At 41.3% G+C, this 21,037-nt stretch overlaps 4 protein-coding genes across 5 annotated transcripts; 2 read left to right on the forward strand and 2 right to left on the reverse strand.

Moving 5' to 3' along the window:
- Positions 1-3,604: 3,604 nt before the first annotated feature.
- Positions 3,605-6,995, forward strand: LOC119215235 (dicarboxylate carrier SLC25A8-like). Its single transcript, XM_037467216.2, has 7 exons — positions 3,605-3,750; positions 4,298-4,439; positions 4,520-4,718; positions 4,819-5,016; positions 5,108-5,209; positions 5,315-5,495; positions 5,588-6,995. The coding sequence occupies exons 2-7, from the start codon at positions 4,314-4,316 to the stop codon at positions 5,700-5,702; spliced, it is 921 nt and encodes a 306-aa protein (XP_037323113.1). The 5' UTR covers positions 3,605-3,750; positions 4,298-4,313; the 3' UTR covers positions 5,703-6,995.
- A 268-nt stretch (positions 6,996-7,263) lies between these two features.
- On the forward strand, positions 7,264-8,419 carry LOC119215234 (mitochondrial uncoupling protein 2-like). The gene is made up of 3 exons (XM_062558046.1): positions 7,264-7,604; positions 7,848-8,049; positions 8,182-8,419. Exons 2-3 carry the CDS (start codon positions 7,924-7,926, stop codon positions 8,410-8,412), a joined length of 357 nt encoding a protein of 118 aa, XP_062414030.1. The 5' UTR covers positions 7,264-7,604; positions 7,848-7,923; the 3' UTR covers positions 8,413-8,419.
- A 303-nt stretch (positions 8,420-8,722) lies between these two features.
- dnajb13 (DnaJ heat shock protein family (Hsp40) member B13) lies at positions 8,723-10,922 on the reverse strand. The gene is made up of 8 exons (XM_037467213.2): positions 10,667-10,922; positions 10,450-10,553; positions 10,179-10,340; positions 9,953-10,098; positions 9,751-9,864; positions 9,286-9,399; positions 9,126-9,202; positions 8,723-8,882 (listed from the first exon to the last, which is right to left on the reverse strand). The coding sequence occupies exons 1-8, from the start codon at positions 10,732-10,734 to the stop codon at positions 8,723-8,725; spliced, it is 945 nt and encodes a 314-aa protein (XP_037323110.2). The 5' UTR covers positions 10,735-10,922.
- A 1,365-nt stretch (positions 10,923-12,287) lies between these two features.
- rab6a (RAB6A, member RAS oncogene family) lies at positions 12,288-19,292 on the reverse strand. Of its 2 annotated transcripts, none has more exons than XM_037467218.2 (8): positions 18,893-19,292; positions 17,366-17,424; positions 17,205-17,258; positions 16,543-16,648; positions 16,201-16,312; positions 15,188-15,281; positions 14,324-14,390; positions 12,288-13,676 (listed from the first exon to the last, which is right to left on the reverse strand). In XM_037467218.2, exons 1-8 carry the CDS (start codon positions 18,960-18,962, stop codon positions 13,612-13,614), a joined length of 627 nt encoding a protein of 208 aa, XP_037323115.1. In that variant the 5' UTR covers positions 18,963-19,292; the 3' UTR covers positions 12,288-13,611. The 2 variants fall into 2 exon arrangements, with proteins under 2 accessions (XP_037323115.1, XP_037323114.1); XM_037467217.2 differs by lacking the exon at positions 15,188-15,281 and adding an exon at positions 15,729-15,822 and having other exon boundaries at positions 18,893-19,280.
- Between the last annotated feature and the right edge of the window lie 1,745 nt (positions 19,293-21,037).

Raw genomic sequence — 21,037 nt, forward strand, 5'->3', positions numbered from 1 at the left:
AAGGATTCAAAATTGGATATGAAGATTAAATCTGATGCATAGCTTCAGTGTTAAAACTGATAAAATAATTGCTGTCTGTGGTTCTGGACTGTGGCAATAATTTTGAAAAATAATAGCTTGCAGCAACATATGGGGGAAAAAAAGAACTTAACTAGAACTAAACTGTGAACTTAGTTCACATTTTTAAGTTTGAACTATGAACTGAACTAGTTAACTTTGAACTAGTTCATGTAGAAAGTGAACTTTCCCAACACTGGGGACAGTCTATATAGTAGAAAGAAATGCACCGTGTTTTAGCATTCCTTTGAACCAAATAGCAGTTGCATAAAATAAAACTGTGAGTGAAAACTTAAAAAATGGAGAAAAAAAATCCCATTTCAGATTTCACATTCCCTCGGCTGAAGTAAATATTTCAACATTTACGGTAACTTCCCCACATCATTCTTAAGTTCTAGGACTACTACACACAAGCAAAAGCACATTTTAGCATAGTGTTATATAATTGATCGTATACTAGTCTCATATTGAACACAAGGTGGCACTAGTAAACTTTTTTTGAATGACACCATTGACTTTCTCATGGCCAATTTAGCTTTTAGATCCATAGTCAAGTCAAGGATGTTTTCGCCTAGCTGCAGTAAAAACAGTACATTTTCTTTTTGAAAATTCTCCATCAACTGTATGTTCACATGGGTATTCACCAAACCCATGAAGAATCCTTGGAAGCGACTTGTTAATGTGTGGAGAAAACAAATTTAAGAACAGTGTCTTCCCTTCTGGCAACTTCTCGAGAAAAACATACTTACTTACTCGTAGTAAGAAAAAAACAGCAGGTGGGAGGCATTTGAGTGACTTGTTAATTCAGTTACATAAAGCGTATGTAGAGACAGCTGTCTACAGTTGCAGACTTGCCCATTCGATTTAAAGAGGCACAAGAAGGGACACAAAGAGGTGACGGCGAATAAGCCATGGTTAAACATTGGAGCAAAGATACCTTCATCGATTTTTAGAATTATTCAGTGGAAAATCATCTCCTTTGCTCAGCAGCGGGAGGAGAGCAGAACTGGGGCAATGGTCATGACGCTGAGGCTGCCCCCTCTCAGCAGCGTGTCAGTCTACTCTACACCAACAACAATCCCACTTTTATTTAACAAACTATGAACACAGATAAGTATATATAAACAGACCCACATTCAGATGGCAGATGTGTGTTCTCTCACAGAAAAAACCTTTCACTGAAAGGTGTTGGAAGGCGCTTTGAAATTCAGCCATGGAGGTTATTAGTTGGACCAAACTAGCGGGTGATGAAAAATTTGTCCTTTTGTTCTTTTTGTAATTTGATTGAAATGAACACATCTATCTATTTATCATTCACACTTTGTTTGATTTGGATGACATTAACATCTTTATAATTATTTTCACACATTTTGTTACATATTTTTGCAGTGATTATTTGTTTCTTAATAACTTAAATTTAGCAATTTAACAATAGACATGTCGCACTGACGGACTAGATGTGCAGCAGACCCTGTTACCTGCCATCTTATTTTTCATTTCTAAATTGGTGCAAGTCACATCTGAATTAGTTTTATAACCAGTTTATCTTGAAACCTTCAATGTTGGGATTTATTCAATGAACTCAGAGGCACGATGATCAGATTCTAGGAAAATGTAAGCATGAACATTTTGTCATCGCTTTACATGTTCTATGAAATATGTCAATATTAATTCTGAAAGCTTTTGATGAAGTTTATTGAAAACCCTAAAAGCATAAACAACGGTACAAATATACGAGATACTAAACAAGTAATGATTATATTCAAACGATTATGATCCGGTTCTTTTGTGCCTCTCATACCAACTAACTTATAATAAAGTTAGGCCAGAAGTTCTGTTCTTTAGGAAAGTCAAACCACGCACCACTAACCTTACACAGACGCAACGGCTGACATTATTAATAGCTTAATGGTCTTTATTTATAGTGTAATGGAGATTAGCTGTTTCACGGCACTGTTTCAAAGTTCGTGGTATTTAAAGAGCAGGCGAACAGAGTGGTCACGGGCTGCTGCCTGCTCAGTTTGATTTTCCGATACTGTAGGCGAGGTCACTGTAAACCGGTTGAAGCCAGACCAGCAACTTGTTTATTGCTCCGACTGTCCTTTAAGGTTATGTTCTTGTAAAGCTGCTTTTAGGGCCAACATAGCAGGTGGTGAAAGCCACTCACCTTTGAACCATTTTTTAGATTCCCATCTTTGTGCCTTCAATCTCTTTGTCCAGATACGTGCACTGTGGACACAATGTATTCAGATTTTTCCATTTATATTCAAATATAGATAGAGAAAAGAAATATGGAAGTTCTCATTTAAGTTATTTTTGCTCTGTTTCATTTAAAAAGAACACTATACTGTTAATATTATGTCTATTAATCATGATAAAAACGTAAAAATAATTGAAAGAATACCTATATATAGTGTATATGGAATACGAAATAAAGTTGATCTGTTTCTTTTTGTTGGACCCCAGGAAGACTAGCTAGTCCCACTTTGGTGAAAGCTAATGGGGATCCTTTTGACAATAAACACAGTTGTGTGTATACATAATTGAAGGAGCCAGACACATGCAGCATTTAGGTAAACAGCTTAAGAAAAACAGGGGAAAAAACAAGTGTGCATGTTCCAATGTGAGGGAATAGCTGTGAAGTCTTGGAACAGAACAACATCTTGGCACATGAAGCAACAGGTGAAACATGAGTTGTGAAGTGACAGTTTTGCATAGTCAAATACATGACACAACTGACGTCAGCCGGAGTCCTGGCCTGTGGTGGCTGTGGAAAGTCACATGTGTGGAGGCATGCACATGCAGCACTCTACTCCACTGCAAGTCCAAGTGTCTTCCCTGTGCAACCCTTTTCATTCAACATGTGGTCCTCCCATGGAATGAGATAATCAGAAGCTGATGGATAGAGTGACTACATGCAGATGCTGTGCATTTACCCACCTCCGTTCACCGTATGGATTGGCTAAGAAGCATGGCGGTTCCCCTTGCCTGGAACATTGTGTACCTTAACCACGTGCAGGGAGGAGGGATGAGGGAATTCCTGAAATTCCTTAACTAGTTTTGTATTTGACGAGGGGCAGAAACTCCAAGGAAAGGATGTGGGACAAAAGTTATCTACCACAGAGCTCGTTAGCCAGTTAAATGCCCCTTGAAAACATTTAGGGAATCCAGACAGGCCTCTTTGTCTGATTGGCCACATATATCAACCAATAGAAACACAAGGTATGCTCCTTGATGTCAGAGTAGTAATATGAGCTGCTATTCCCACATGTTTATGAAGCGAAACGTAAACTTCAACGTCTCAGTTTAAAGATTGAAAATATTCACAATATTGTCAGCACGTTTTAGTGTGATATTAGACGTGAAATAACATGAAGGTATGATCAATGTACGCATACTGTGTCAGTTTGTGCCAGGCTACCGCGATGACACTGTTAGGAACAGATCAACAAGTGCTCAGATATCCGGCTGTGTTCCACAGACGGGTAAACATGAGATACACGTAACAGGTGGGCACAACTTGTCATGCTTTCCGGTTGTCATGAGCTAAAGGTGCTTATATAATCAGCAGCTTCTTCCTAACGTTCAAGACAAACCACAGAGCATGAGACGGGAGCACAGCAACTAACTGCCTAAAGGATTGTATATTTTTTTCTCCCAACTGGATTATCACTTTCCCGAAAAACTATCTAGGTAAAATCTGACGCAAAGAAAATGGGTTTAAGGTTTAAGAAATAACCATTTTTCATTTGGCTCACTCACCCTACATATGTCACTTGATATTTGGATAACAAATAAAACTAATGGAAAACAAATATTCAAGGTTCTGCACCTCTGACTCAGTTGTATTATATTGCTTAGCTATCATAAGGATAACCAATCAAATGTGTGAAACAAACAATACAAACTCTACTAGGATGTCATGTAAATGATAAATGCTTGTTTTTGAAAGAGAACACGTTGGCTTAGATAGCTTTTATGACCATATGCATTTTTACTGCAGATGCAATTCCAATGACCAGAATACCAGAGACTTTCAGGCATTAGTAATGTTCAGGATGAACATACACTTTTGTACTATCAAGTACAATCAGATATAATCGGAGTTACAATAAAAATGTGGATGTTGTAATTGGGACAAATCTTGATGAAATGCGAGATTCTGTTATGAGCTGATTGCTGACTTTTTTTGGTTAATTTTATTTGATATAAAAGTGCAGATTTTTTCCATTCATCTCAGGATTCTGTACGTAGAAATGGTTGGCATCAAGCCCAAAGATGTGGCGCCCTCTGCTGCAGTCAAGTTCTTCGGAGCAGGCACGGCGGCCTGCATTGCTGACCTCATCACCTTTCCATTGGATACCGCAAAAGTCCGACTACAGGTTAGGGGCTCACATTTCATCTTCAGAATCTGCATCAAGACTTGTCTTGACCTGCTGTTAACAATCCTTGAATCTTCCAGATTCAGGGAGAGTCTGAAGGGTCTGGTGCAGTGAAGTATCGGGGGGTGTTTGGCACCATCACCACCATGGTGCGCACAGAGGGGGCCAGGAGCCTTTACAATGGACTGGTGGCAGGACTCCAGAGGCAGATGAGCTTTGCCTCCATCCGAATCGGCCTTTACGACTCCATGAAGCAATTCTACACTCGAGGAACTGATAGTGAGTTGCAAATCCCGAGTGTGTCACTTAGGAAACACGTGGTTTCTTTCCCACCGCTTCATTGCGACTGAAATACTCTAAATACTAAAATGCTGCGCAGGTGCTGGAATTGTTACCCGTATCATGGCGGGTTGCACCACAGGAGCTTTGGCCGTGGCTCTTGCTCAACCAACAGATGTGGTGAAGGTGCGTTTCCAAGCCCAGGTACGACTGGCTGACGGCGGGAGGAGATACAACAGCACTCTGGAGGCCTACAGGACGATTGGCCGAGATGAGGGAGTACGGGGCCTCTGGAAAGGTGCTTGTCATGTTACTCTAAATATTTTTAAAAAGCATTATATCTGTTTCTTATTATGGTATCGAAGTGACCCTCCGCCTTTTGTTTTTAGGTTGTTTGCCCAACATCAGCCGCAATGCCATCGTAAACTGCACAGAGCTGGTGACCTATGACATGATCAAAGAGCTCATCCTGAATTATGACCTGATGACAGGTGCGGTGGCCGAGCTAAGAAACGATTACAGAACCTGAACATATTACTCTTTATCTTTCTTATACATACAAGTATAATACATATTGAGCTATTTTTCTCCTACAGACAACTTCCCATGCCACTTCACTGCTGCCTTCAGTGCAGGCTTCTGCACAACAGTGGTCGCCTCTCCTGTGGACGTGGTCAAAACCCGGTTCATGAATTCTGCAAACGGCCAGTACAGGAGTGCCAGCAACTGTGCTCTCACCATGGTTAGAAATGAAGGAGCCAAAGCCTTCTATAAAGGGTAAACCTTAGCTGAAAGAGCAGTGAAGCAAGCCACAACAATGAAACCTTTTTTGGACACTTCCTTACTTTCCTTTCCTTTGTCTCCTCTAGGTTCATGCCTTCTTTCCTCCGACTGGGGTCGTGGAACATTGTGATGTTCGTGACATATGAACAAATCAAAAGAGGTATGACCTCTCTTCAGGTCTACAGGTCTCTTCAGGCGTGAGTGCACAATCACAACGGGCCTAGCCTTAAGCCTGCTGCAGAGGTGACCCGGGGTTGGAAAAGGATTTTATGAAGACTCGTGGCAGCAAGATGAACCATCTTACACTTCCTAAACAATTGAGATCTAAGGGCATCGTTGCAATGCCACAACGATTAAGGGGTGAAAATATAAAGAGACAATATATGGTTTGTAATGGAGTGTCTCCATTATAAAATGCCTTTAATTATAATTCCAGAGGGTTATTGTATGTTTAATCTCTTTTCCACCAAATGTACATAAGATACAAAAACCTTGATCAACTTGCCGCTAACTTTGAAAATGGATGTTTACAAGAATGATCGGTTAGATAATGTGAACAATGTTATTGTGTTATGTTATTTATTACTCAGGAAAGGTTTTTACGTGATGGCAATAGAAGCTGACCATTTCTATGGTACTTATGTCGCTTTCAGTGTTATGGTTTACAATGTTTATCATTGTTTGTATATGTGATAAAGGATTTCTAGTGCAAATCAATCTGCTGCTTATTGTAAATAGCATGATTTTATTGCTGGTCGATAAGTCATTAATGTGCTGCAAGCAGTGACAAATGATGCAAAAACGAATAAATGAAGTGCCATTTTTTTTATTTGTCTATTATTGAATTTCATTGTTAGCGATGTCTGATCAGTCAAACTTAGAATACTGTGTGAATAGAATTACAAGTTAGGAGACTGGAGGGAAGAAATGAATTAGATTTAGATTCGATTGCAGAAATCAGAGCATCTGAGACTTTGGTTGAGACTGTATTGAGTATTTATCATTGTGTTAGAAATTGTAGTATGCACCAAATCAAAGTTAAAGGAGACAACTAAACCGGATTTATCTAGCATGTTGTAATTTTAAGATCGGGGCAAGTTCCTCCCCAAACAGCAAGTAAGATATATTGCTTTGAGATGCTATTACAATTATATTCAAATCAATTGAAAATATAATGATTTGGGAGAAAACAATAGACAAAACATGGCTTCAAAACATGCCTCTGTCATGTTGTCATGCTTCTCCAAGCAGCTCTGTCTAAATGGCATTAAGTTGATGTATAGCTGCATCGGACAACATGTACCACTTAATTTACAACATTGCATATATTGTTTTAAAAAAACAATGCTTTTCAGAGACAAAAGGTCTGAACGGATACGGATCAAATTTAGTAGGCGCTGTCCGAAGTGTTCTTGGATAATCATCATGACTCAGCATTTTCTTTCTCTCTGTGCTTCCTGTACGACATTATCATGTGCAGACCTTCACACAGATAACTGATGTAACACAATATGTTGGTTCAAAGCTGGTTCAAAAATCCAATTTTGCAAAGCAATGTTACATTTCCACAAAACAAGAATGAATGGAAGAATGAATTCAAGATAAGAAGACAGAGACCAAATATGTCTCAGCACATACAGAATCCGAAAAACATAAACCACAGACTTCCTGGGGACAGACCATATAGGTGCAGTGGGGGAGGGGCCCCACCGGCAACACATGATGCCATGATGTCACAAGAAGAAGGCAGGATTTAAAGCGACGGCTCTCTTCCTCAAACTACTGCGTACCGTCCATTCAACGATTCATTCAGCTATTGTCACTGCGAGGGGCATTTTACCAGGCATTTAACTTCTACAACTCAGTATAGGTTATATTAAGTCCATATTTACACCGTTATTAGACTTAATCTAGTTCTTAGTCTAGATCAATTAATTTTTTTACCTTATTTCTGGGCTGTGTATTTTAGGATTTGGATTATGATTTTAAGGCTCATCAGTTCTGAAAAATCTTCTATGGAAAAACAACGAAAACTGATTATACCTGGCACAAAGTTTAGCCAGAGAGGTGCCTACGTTTCTTTTCTAAACTGCTCCATTAAAGGTAAGAATAAATAACCCAACAACTCACACTTTAAATCATTTGTGATGTACTTTCGATTATGTAGGCCCAGCATTTCACTGACTGCAACAATGAACTGAACAGCTGTCTCTCATTTAGCATCACTAAAACTTCTACTTTGGGATGTCGCCTATGCTTGATGGAGCTGTTACATTCAATAGGCGAGGGAACCTTTCCATAAAATACATTTGGCTGAAATGAGTTTTCGGGTCTTTTTCTTTTCAGATTTTAGAGAAGCGTCTCGTCCTGTTAACGTAAGCAGCTCATCAATCCATCTATTCATCGAAAAGAAAATTGGAAAATGGTTGGATTTGGACCCGCTGATGTGCCTCCATCAGTAGCTGTGAAGTTTGTGGGAGCAGGAGCTGCAGGCTGCGTTGCTGACCTGATCACCTTTCCCCTGGACACAGCCAAAGTGCGGCTTCAGGTAAACACGCTTGTTGGGAATATGAAAGTAAACTTCCCGTCAACACATCAAACTTTAGTATTGAACATGCACTTATGTAGGTATACTGTATGTAATACTTTCCTATTCTCACTTTTTTAAAATCTTGCACAGATACAAGGCGAGGGCATGGCTTCACAAGCTGCAGGGAGAGGGTCTGCACTGAAGTATCGTGGAGTGTTTGGCACCATCATCACCATGGTGCGTACAGAGGGGCCCAGGAGCCTCTATAGTGGACTGGTGGCCGGACTCCAGAGGCAGATGAGCTTTGCCTCGGTCCGCATTGGTCTCTATGACTCCGTCAAACAGTTCTACACCAAAGGCTCTGATCTTTTTTTTTCTTGAGATTCACGCCATCTTTCTTACGTCTGGGCTCGTGGAACGTGGTGATGTTTGTGACGTACGAGCAGCTGAAACGAGCCATGATGGCTGCAAATCACAACTTCACATCTACACAGTAAACTTTATTGTCTGTAAGAAGGCAGATATTGTGGCAGAGTGGTGGTGTTTACAAATGTCTTTATGACTTGTCGCCTCCTAGTATACATTTCAAGTCAACGTGTCAAAGCTGTACATATCGTGTTGACACGTCTCCATCACGCGTGACCACACTAGTCACGAGTCACAAGATAGAAACACATGTATTATAATATGTTCAATATTTAGAAGCCAGAGCTTGTTTAATCAGATCCCTGCTTTCAGCAGAGAGCTTCTTGGGAAACTGGATGTCAAAAGTGACAATGAGGTTTCCCCTCTGGGAAAGATCCTGGGACAGTGGCATTCCCACTCCAGTCACCACTTTGTTGTACGAAGGGCTGTTGTGTTGTGAAACAAATCAGAGAGGAAAGTATTAATTGATGCAGAGGTTGCACAAATATAAACAATGTATTTTAATCAAGAAACAACTTTGTAATATTGGTATGCAGTTATTATAAATGGATGGAATCTTTCATGTTTGGCTCTGTCCGATTTGATTTATATGTTTAAATAGGTTTTGAGAGTTTCAAATTAACAGGAATGACTAAAAAATGAATGCAGTAATTTGGAATTCCACTTACTGCACAATGTCATTGATGGGGATAGTGATTAGCCTGCCATCTAGTGTCGGCACATCCATGAAGAACCCCGTCAAGGCCTGTCCGAAAGATTCTGAGGTTAAATCTGCTTAAACCAAAACTTATGCCAGTAATTATTATGGCTCTCATTAACACGACTCACCAACTTTAGAGTGATTTGCACCTTGTAGATCAGGTCACTGCCTTGTCTTACGAACAGGGGATGACTCTCCTGACGCACTATGAACACAATATCTGCAGGGATGCTGTTCGGTCCCTAAAGATTGAATACAGCGCATAGATAATTTTGCAGTCAGGTTCCCACCAAAGCAAACATGAGAGGGTAAAGAGAATAAGAATAAGTTAGTAATTTGTTTTTAAATAAGCATCATCTGAGGCCACCTCTTGGTGGCATTGCATCAGATCCAATAAAATCCAGCACAGTAGTTGATAAATCAGCACCGGGGACAGCGCAAAGGAACCGACAAATGCCCACAGCTTGACTTTACTTTCATCCCGATCAAACAGTATTCCAACACATGGTCATCAATGACCACCATTTACTTAAATCTTGTTTAAATCTTAATGTAAAATCTTAAAACCAAGTCACGATGGATTGTTCTTTTACCTGATCTCCCTCTTTGGGGAAAATAATTCTTGTGCCTTCTTTCCACCCAGGCTTCACAGCTATAGTCAGGATCTTGTCTCTGATACTGGATGTGCATCCATCCTCATTAATAACCTATTCAAACAAGAAAGGCCCTCATGAGTAACTGTATGAATGAGCTGTGGGACAAAAGATGATGCAGCTCACCAACACTATCTCTTACCCTGCGAGATATCTTAACCTTTTTTGTGCACCCATTGAAGAGATCATCCAGGGTCAAATGAAGATCTCTCTCCATGTGAGGATCTTGTGTCTTCACCACTCCCGGTTGCAGGCCACCAAAGTGAAGTGGGGCATCATTTGTAAAGTCTAGCAAAAAAAATCCACTAGTTACTGTAATTGGTATTCAATCGAATGACTACAACCACCGTATGGTCCGTTTCCCTCACCGGCAAAAGGGTTGTCGCCTCCAAAGAACTCTCTGAATGTTTTCTCTGGGTTCCCATGGTAGACATATTTAGATGACCAAGCCCCACTGCAGCCAAACTCGGGTGGGATCCCACCTTTTAATCCGTCCTCACCAAACTTGTCATAGGTTGCCTTCTTCCGGACTATCTCAAAATAACATACGGTTATGGTTGTAGTCAATGCCCGTATCCATGCAGTGAACCACGGTTCAGATGGCGGTGTTTCGGTAAACGATGGAGTGCGTTTACTTACGGTCGCTCAACACATCGTAGGCCTCCCCCACTTGACTGAATTTCTCGGCGCTTCCAGTTTGCTTGTTTCTGCTCGGATGAAACTTCAATGCGAGACGTCGAAATCTAGTTAAAAAAAAACGTAAAAGAGGAACACTGACAATAAGCACAAACGCCTGATCCTGCAGTTTTATATTTAACGTTATATCGATTGGTGGCTCTAGTTTACAAAAACTTACGCCTTTTTTATATCTGCATCTGTGGCGTTTCTGTTTATTTCCAGCGTCTCGTAGTGGTCGCTAACCATCGTGGAGGTAAAAGCTCAAAACAAACCTAAATAATTAAGGAAAAGCTGAATATGTCCCGGTCTCAATTTTAGTCTCAAAATAACCAAAGCCCGATAGAAGCAGTTGTGGATCTTGGTTACCACGGCAACAGCTCTGAAAGGACAGCGATGGGTGATTCTTGAAAGTCTCGCGAGAGTAGAGATCCACACAACGATAAACCGTTCGAACTCTGAAAAGATCATACCTGCAATAATGACGATTTCATCTATCATTTACAATTCAGATTTTAAGATACTACGTACACTCACCGGCCACTTTATTAGGTGCCCCATGCTAGTAACGGGTTGGACCCCCTTTTGCCTTCAGAACTGCCTCAATTCTTCGTGGCATAGATTCAACAAGGTGCTGGAAGCATTCCTCAGGGAGTTTGGTCCATATTGACATGATGGCATCACACAGTTGCCGCAGATTTGTCGGCTGCACATCCATGATGCGAATCTCCCGTTCCACCACATCCCAAAGATGCTCTATTGGATTGAGATCTGGTGATTGTGGAGGCCATTTGAGTACAGCGAACTCATTGTCATGTTCAAGAAACCAGTCTGAGATGATTCCAGCTTTATGACATGTCGCATTATCCTGCTGAAAGTAGCCATCAGAAGTTGGGTACATTGTGGTCATAAAGGGATGGACATGGTCAGCAACAATACTCAGGTAGGCTGTGGCGTTGCAACGATGCTCAATTGGTACCAAGGGGCCCAAAGAGTGCCAAGAAAATATTCCCCACACCATGACACCACCACCACCAGCCTGAACCGTTGATACAAGGCAGGATGGATCCATGCTTTCATGTTGTAGACGCCAAATTCTGACCCTACCATCCGAATGTCGCAGCAGAAATCGAGACTCATCAGACCAGGCAACGTTTTTCCAATCTTCTATTGTCCAATTTCGATGAGCTTGTGCAAATTGTAGCCTCAGTTTCCTGTTCTTAGCTGAAAGGAGTGGCACCCGGTGTGGTCTTCTGCTGCTGTAGCCCATCTGCCTCAAAGTTTGACGTACTGTGCGTTCAGAGATGCTCTTATGCCCACCTTGGTTGTAACGGGTGGTTATTTGAGTCACTGTTGCCCTTCTATCAGCTCGAACCAGTCTGGCCATTCTCCTCTGACCTCTGGCATCAACAAGGCATTTCCGCCCACAGAACTGCCGCTCACTGGATGTTTTTTCTTTTTCGGACCATTCTCTGTAAACCCTAGAGATGGTTGTGCGTGAAAATCCCAGTAGATTAGCAGTTTCTGAAATACTCAGACCAGCCCTTCTGGCACCAACAATCATGCCACGTTCAAAGTCACTCAAATCACCTTTCTTCCCCATACTGATGCTCGGTTTGAACTGCAGGAGATTGTCTTGACAATGTCTACATGCCTAAATGCACTGAGTTGCCGCCATGTGATTGGCTGCTTAGAAATTAAGTGTTAACGAGCAGTTGGACAGGTGTACCTAATAAAGTGGCCGGTGAGTGTATACTCGGTTGCAAACCTTAACACGCTCAATAAAACGATGAATATAAGCAGAAGTGAAACGTGCATTTTTATTTTTTTCATTTAAAACCATTCCAGACAGAAACATAACGGCTATTATGCTGTACAAATTGTACTGTCCTCCAAATAAGCTCACACAAAATTGCACTGTATTATGAGTAAGATTAAATTGCCATCTAGAGGTGTTTGAGGGAACAGCAGCGGCTCTCTACTCTTCTGCTAAAGATGGCTGCATAGTCTATTAGCGATTCAGTTCTTGATTCTAAAATGTAGATATTAACAGCAATAAAAAAGAAATATGAATCAAATTGAAATAAATATCACAAATCATTGAGGATTAAATACACATGTGGAATAATCACTAACAAAAGATCAATACCTACAAATCACCCAGCAAAAGAAAAAATAAGTATTTAAAGTGTTCATCAGAATCCAAACTATATAAACCCCAAGCCAAGGAAGCCCTTAACAATTGAACTCCAAGAGGCATATATCTCCATATCTATGTTAACAGTGGGTTTTATGATTAGGACTTTATGTGAAAACATTGTTCTCAGACACTATATTTAAAGAAATAGTTTTAAATCTATAATATCTGTAGTGTTTAAAAAGAAATTAAAGACCTACTAAAATAAAAACGGAAAATGGAAGCCAAGGTAAACATAATCCATCTTCGGGGACAACTGTGGGCCGAGAGGAAGGACGGTAATGAGGATGGAGTGAAAGTGCTGCTTTTGTAGTGTGTGCGTTTGTGCTGGTCTGAGACAATGCCCTGACAGTGTGTTCATGTGTCATATCTTGCAGCTGGAAGAACCTTGACTCGGCTGTTACTGGCACCAAAAGGCCTAGTCCATGTTATAGTTTACGTGGCCCAATTGATTCACCTCAATGCAACTTAGAAATCTTCTCTACAAATGAGTCCATTGTTAAAACAAACAAACAGATTTATGACTTAATCTTTGCCAGACAATTGCAACAACCAAAATTATGTTTACGGACAAATGCACACATCAACCACGTTGTGCGTTTTGATAGAATATTCTCACTCTTAAAACCAACCTTTGATGCCCTAAACATATTTTGGTTTGGTTCATAAAAAGTACTCTTCAGACACAAACTACAGCACTGTGACTTTTGTTTGAGATGACACAGAACAGCTGCAAATATTCACTGTGAGTGATTTATGACTTTCAGAGCAGGTTCTTTAACAATGGCAAGCATAAGGGATGTAGTGTCGGAGCTCTTTCAGGCCGGGAAACAAAAATGGGAGGAGTCAAAAAGGTACAGATACAAAAAAATTAACTGAGTTGGATAAAAAGCCAGAGGAGAAATATCACGCAATGAGATGAGCTGGCATTAGCAGGAGCAGCCTCCTTCGCTGACGGGTTGCTCTGGTGTTACCTCTAGCTTTACATCGATCACTGGGGGGGTTTAAGAGTCAAGGAAGATCACATGACGAGAAAATGCAACTCGAAAATGTACGGAACATTTCTTAAATTCTAAAACACCAGCAAACCGTAGCACTAACAAATGGTAGCACTTAAATTGTACTTATAATGACACTTTTCTATAACATGTTTTGAAACTACTCATTTGATGAAAAATGTACTTTCTTGTTACTTGTTCTTCTGAGTTTGTATCTCTATGTGGAAATGCACTTATTGTACGTCGCTTTGGATAAAAGCGTCACCTAAATGACATGTAATGTAATGTTTAGAATCAACCTAACTCTACAACGGCCTCCCACGCTTAAGTTATTGGAGACAACTATGAAGGATTTGAAGATGGTGAACCTTAAACGGTTGAAGAATCACAAAACATTTTTTTCTCCTGAGGTCATATTCCTTAGTATACCATGCATCCTAGTAGGGATGAGTATTTTCATAAGATTGTCTAGTGGACACTAGACCTGAGTAGTAAAATAAATGTAAAGTGACGGTGTCACACTGCTGCAGTAGAGATGACCTCTGGAAGGCACCGGCCATACGACTCAAAATAAAAATAGCGTGGAGGCCTCCTGACTCCCTTCAGACATGACGGACACACGCATTGTGTACACAAAGGATACTGTCCTCTCTACTCTTGTCCTGCGTGGAATCCATTCCAGGGAGGGCTGCTGCAACACGCCGAAATAGCTGAGAGGGAAAAGAAAACCAGATGCTTTGTGTGGCACAGAATGAAATATATGCAAAGCCTGACAGCAGCACAGGACAAAAATCAAGATAGCTTTCTGTGTATAATCCCCAGACATGATTTAGAATGTGGTTCGCTTGAAGCTCGCACAAAGGAAGACCACCAGAGCTTTCTTCAAATTTGATTAAAATGATGCACAGCGGAATGGTCCAAAGATGGTGTGGCTCAGTGAGACCTTCCATCGATAGAACTCGGAGGACTTCAAATGATTTATAATGATTTTTGAAAAAGGGAGTGTTGAGTTTATAATGATTCTCAACATGCCTACCCCCCCCCCCCCCCCCTCAGTAAAACACATAACGCAAGATCAGACTTCACGCACATGCAACACCAACAGCACATCTGGTCCGTGTCGTGGCATAGGCCGTTCCCACTCGTGGTAGTGGGGTATACACACGTGCAATTAATTAAACCATTTATGCTCCCAAGTGTGTCAGAGAGACTCCAGTGAGCCAGCATGCAGGATATGCCCATCTAAATATAACCGGGCAATAATAATTATAATAAATTACACAAGTCAAAATGTGCTGATGTGGAAAGGGCCAATTGATTTTCAAACTCTGACCTTTAGGGCTCCTTGATCAATGGTTTGAAAAATAGCAATACACCTCAATTGCAAACAAAGAGCCAAAGTATAAAGCACCCATCATGCTTGAATGCATGCATGTGTTAAATGGAAGCCAATCAGAAGAGCGCATGAGGAATATACACACACACACACACACACACAGCGCTCTACCTGTTTGACATTGTAGCCTGTCTTTGCACTCGTTTCAATAAACAGAACATTCATTTCTTTTGCTCTCTGTTCTCCCTCCTCTGTGGTTATCTGCCTGATGAGTTACAAGTCATCGCGCACAAAACCCAAACAGGGACACGCACACATCAGCCAAACACATCGACAAAAAGACAAGGAGAAAGAAAATACAGACTGAGTACATTGAAGTGGACTAAGAAGCCGTGCCCCTTCCTGGTGCTACTGCCATCTGCGCTTGAGGCCAAAAGTCAGCTATTCAATGTCCCTCAACGGAGAAGAGCGCTTTACATTTGGAAAGTGAAAGCACAATGAATCAGGTGGTAAGTTTTAAAATAGCTATTTAAAAAGGAGGTGTACAGTATTCTAGGATGACTCTTTTAGGATCCAAAGAAATAGATCCACCCAACACCTGAACTGTAATTGTGGAAGGCAACCTTTTGGAGGTGGGGCACAGGTGGCAGCTTCCAGAGCAGGACAACAGAGCACGACACACACACACACACACACACACACACACTCCTACCTGTTTTACGTTGTAGCCCGCTTTCGCACTAGTCTCAATAAACATAACATTTAGTTCTTTGGCTTTCCGCTCACCCTCTTCAATAGATACTTGCCTGCGGTAGATAAGGGGGTTAAAAGATTCACAGCGAAAGACATTGTACAACTCGCTACTTCAAACAAGAGGATAAAGTGGATCAAATAGCACACACTTTAAGATAAAAATATCAATACATTCATGAGCTTGCTCGGTTAAAGATTAGCTAATCAATATTTTCAGACGATGTGGGTTGAAACAAAGAGAGCCTTTCTTTTTAAAAAGAATGAATGAGAGCATTGTCATCCACAGAGGGCAGAGAGAATTTGGTCGGCCTCAGAAAAGGGGCTGAGGAACTCTATTGATAGAGAGCAGTAACGATCAATGACTTCATTAGAATGCTATCGCTGGAGAAGACTCGCTTACACAGAAGCAGGAGGAAGTAGGACGACATTACCTTTTGTCTGCCAGGTCTGTCTTGTTTCCCACCAACATGATAATGACATCACTTCCTCTCTCAGTTCTCACATCATCAATCCATTTTGTGGTTTGCTGGAAGGAGTTGACATCTGAGAGAGAGAAACAGGAAGCAGCACATCAGTATTCAGGAGATGAAAAGCATCCAATGAGAAAACAGGCCATATAGGGACAGGAAGAAAGTTTACATATTGACCATGATTATTTTTATTTTATCAAAATAAATGTCTGCCTGCGTCACATCACACAACAACCATTCACCAACAGGAGTAAGTGCTCAAACGATCACTCAAAAGAGAGAGTGCGCAGGTGATCCACCTACTTGTTATGTCATACACTACTACCGCGGCGGCAGAGTCTCTGATGTAGCTTGGGATGAGGCTACGAAACCTCTCCTGCCCCGCCGTGTCCCACAGCTGCAACCTGATCTGTGGGGCAGGAAGGGGATGGGAAACAAAAGAAGCGGAAAAAAAACAAACAAAAACAAAAAAGGGATGAAAATAAACAAGAAAAAAAAAATGAGGCAAGTTATGTTGACAAAAAGTAAAATTTAAAATAAATCAATTAAACAGCATGAAGTTAGACAAATGGGGGAAAGAAAAAGAGGGAGTTCAGAGAGAACCAAGTGCATGCAGGTAGCGAATGACCACCAGAAGGAGCCTGAGGGGAATAAATAAATAATCACCCTTCACTTGTCATCAACCCTCTGCTCTTGATCAAGTAAGGTGTTTCATTTCAAAACAGGAATGAAGACAATAGATGGAGGGGTAGGAAGGAGAGAAAAGAAAACTTGTGTTGAGGGGAGAAAGACTGTGCGGGGGGCAGTAGATATGCTGTGTGTGTTTGTCACAAGAGAACACAACTGAATTTTTGGGGCTCCTTTGATATAACTTGCACCAAAACATAGTGTCACGAGGAAAATGTCTCCCACCTGAACAAAGACTAGAGCAACCAACAATCAATGACTAATTCAATAGTTCTTACCGTTCGGTCTTCAAGGTACATTGTTTTCGACAGGAAATCTATTCCTATTGTGGCCTGAAAATGGGTGAAAAGTAGTTATGCATGATTTTGCTCAAACCATTAATGTTGTGTTAAGGAATATGGACAGTATCAATTCAATCAGGCGGAGATATTGGTCTCACTTGGTAAGTGTTGTCGAAGCTGTCGTACATGAACCTGGTGATCAGCGAAGTCTTTCCAACTAAAAGACAAACAAACAACAAAGTACTGTAAGTGCAATGACCTTTAACTTGGTTTTGTTTTTTAATCGGATGCAATTCAGAATAATGTAATTAATGGTCTATCATGAGTGATTCCCCTACCAATATTATAATTTATGTGCGCACACACAGGTGAACACACTCCCACCAGCGGAGTCCGCCCGCACCCCCTCAGTCAACCGTGTACAACCGTGCTGACAATTGGAAATGTTAGTAATTTAAAAAGGGATGACTACTAGCTACTGTGAGAAATAGAGTCATACAGCTGAGAACAAGTCATGAACCTCAGTTAGAACCCTGATACTGGACTGAGGCTGAAAGGAGCACGTCATCAAGCTCTCGCTTCCCTTTGAAAGGGTTGTCGATAAATGAGGTGTGGTTCACTTATTTCTATGAAAAAATAAAGGGTTGAGGAATGTTGAGAGACGAGAAAGGTTGGGAACCAGGCTCCCTGTATATTTCACGTGTAAAATGTTTATCTTCGCTGTGCCCAGCCCTTAACCGACCAACCTTTATGGTATTTCGTGCTCCTGTTCACTCCTACATTCTCTAAATAAGTTATCTGTAAAACCACCACTCTCTGACACACTCTTACGGTTGTTTTGAACACCCAAAAAAGGGCTCTCCAGCCTCACAATGTGCTTGTGTTACTTGACCGGTTACACGGCGCATCAAGCGATGATGGCAATGCCAAAGCCCACACAAGGAGCCACAGCTGATCATACAAAGTCCAACACAAACACACAAAGTGTGGCTTTTATTGATGGGGGTGGAGAAGCACATTGTAGGACATAATGCCTTAAATGAGTCAGCTAAACCAGTAGGGAGAGTGACGAAATGCTACTGGACAGGTTTGGTATTTGGGATGCATCGCTCCTTCCCAGAGGAGACCCCCAGGGCGCATCCACGGAGCTCGGTAATCAGGGACTCTGACTGAGATTTACAGCCTTCTTCTGAGCACAGCTGTACATACAGTGTACAACGTGGCCTCCGCTTAAGGAGCACTGGTTAGACAACATTTAACTTATGTTATTATATTTTGAACTACTGTCCCCTCTACTTCACGCTACTTTGTTAAACTACCTCACATTTATAGATACTTGTTAACTTTCTACTAACGTTAGCTGACGCCGCAGGTTGCCTCAGCTCACCACGGAGGTTACGCCAAGTCCATTACACAGGCGTGACTCATGAAGGAAAATGTCTTGCACGGCCATGAAGCAGACGTGGACCCGCATTTGGAATAAGTTGCGGTGTCGCAATACCGTCACCGTGCCCAGTTTAACGTTACGCAGCTAATGCTAGCTAAGCTAACCGGTTGACGTTAATCACCCCATCGAAGCCATCAAACTCTGCTGTTAGCTAGCCAACTCAACTTAACTTTAACTCAATTGAAGCATCACACATATTCGACATCCCAGCAGCGTTAAACGTTTACGTCACACTTACCACTCTGTTCCCCAAGAAAGACCAATTTAAATTTTCTTAAAGGGTTTCCGAAGTCTCCGGCCGAAGACATGACTGTATGAAACAAGCCTTGACGTTACTTTTTTCGGCAGCTCCCCAGCTAGCCAGTTAATGCTAGCTAATGCTAGCCAACCAGCGGATGATAGATATAAGAGGTCTGGGCTCAGTTAACTTTGGCTGATTCGACAAACCTCAGCCACCAGACCGCGCGGCAAGGTTTGGTGCTCTTAAATCCTTCCTGTAAGGTCCCAGACACTTTTTGACAACTCCCTAACTACTGCGGAGAAGTTAGCAACACTGTAATTGCTCTGACATGTCTGGACCAGAGAGTCTTCTTCTGTGGACACAAAGTTAAGACTGTTAGTTAGTCGGCCATATTGATATGCTGCCATCTACTGGCCGAGAAAAACAGTGGTGCAGCCATGCAGAAGATAAACGCACTGAATAATTAAACACAAATTGACATGTATTAAAATATCAACCACATCCGTGTCACCAGGTGGTCAAACAGAAGGCTAAAGGTTAAACCAAAATAGAGAATGGAGATTGCTATGTGTTTGCATGTCCACAAGAGGGCGTAGCTACCCCCCCACTGCCAATACCTAAGCACCTTCTATGATTTCCTCGCTCAATCAATAGGTCGTCTCACGAGTTATTTTTGCCTTATATTTCCTCTCAATACAGAAGATCACTGATGTACTTACGTAAAATCCTATGTTATATATTTATTGCTTTGTTCCTAGTTGTTATTGACTTGAATTAATTAATTAATTAATCCTTTTTTGTTAGTGTATATGTGTAATACTCATTCAGGCTAACAATTCTTTGTAACTCAGGCCTATTTAAAATGAGCCAGGAAGGTGCCATCTTAAAGATAAAACTCAAACATAACGTAGGTTTTTTTCATCCCAGGTAATACTTATGCAAAGTCTTGATTTCTGCAGGTTTCTTCTAATGATCTTTCAAAATCAAGCCAACTGACATGAATATCCAAGGGAAATCGTTTCACACACAGTTATGGATAGTACTATCTCTGGAAGTTATTATGTCAGACAAAATTGTAGTGTCACTGGAATCAATGTTAGATTGTGTATGACCTCCAGCTCACCGGACAGCTGCGGTCTAGAAGGTTTAAGCCCTGTGGCTACTCACAGGGGGACACTTGCTTCATCCATAACAATCCACTATATCATATTTGTGGATTGAAACAGCAGGGGTATTGTTGAGGCACTGTACACTAAACCCAGATTCATCACAATGTAATTGCAAATCCCCTCTGATTTCCACATGCCATCAAGCCCCCTCATTATGAGGATAATATCACCTTACATATGGGACACATAAGGTCTTATGATATGGTATCCCTGCAGAATACACTGTAGTGCCTGGTTTTACACTTACCGTTCTTTGACTATTACATTTACACTTCTTCCGTTAGGACCTTTATGAACATGAATTGCATTTTTGTTATTGTTAATGTTATGTTAATGTTCATGAGGAATGCATTTGTTTGTCGCGTGCTTGGCACTGACTGTTCTAATTTACGGAAAACACATCTGCGTCTCTCTCTCGCTTTCTCTCTTACATTTCATCCGAATTTGAAATCTCAGAGCGCCAACCGGCTGATGCCAGCGCTTCAGCATGCTCTGCTTGTGACCAAGCATCGCCAATCTTGAGCCATTACACTCCACTGTCCACCCCCCCCCCCTGCACCCACTAACAGCTCTGCTACACCACCATATGTCCTTGATGAGTGAAAGACCCCGAGTCCCCGCCCCCCCTCCTGAAGATGCTGAACAAACAAAAAAAAAATCCTCTTTTGCTCTCTCAACCTCACGCAGTCTTTCTCTCCCGCACAGATTACATGCAGAGATGTTTTCATCATGTTTTAATGCACAGACACAACTGGATAGATTGATCTATCACTGATGCACCATAGAGGTTGTTGTGGGCGGGATGTGGTTGTGAATTTACCCCAATTTGCTGGTTCTGTTTTTCAGAAAAACCAAAGCAGAGGATTTGATTAAGTAAAGGTGTCAAATCTTCCAAAGGGCCCCAACAGAAGGCACCTTATTCTGCAACAAAAAAGCCGCCAACTAGAAAAGCATGTCATAGAAAATCAAAGAC

This window comes from Pungitius pungitius, chromosome 16 (assembly GCF_949316345.1).
Source record: "Pungitius pungitius chromosome 16, fPunPun2.1, whole genome shotgun sequence".
Lineage (NCBI taxonomy): Eukaryota > Metazoa > Chordata > Actinopteri > Perciformes > Gasterosteidae > Pungitius > Pungitius pungitius.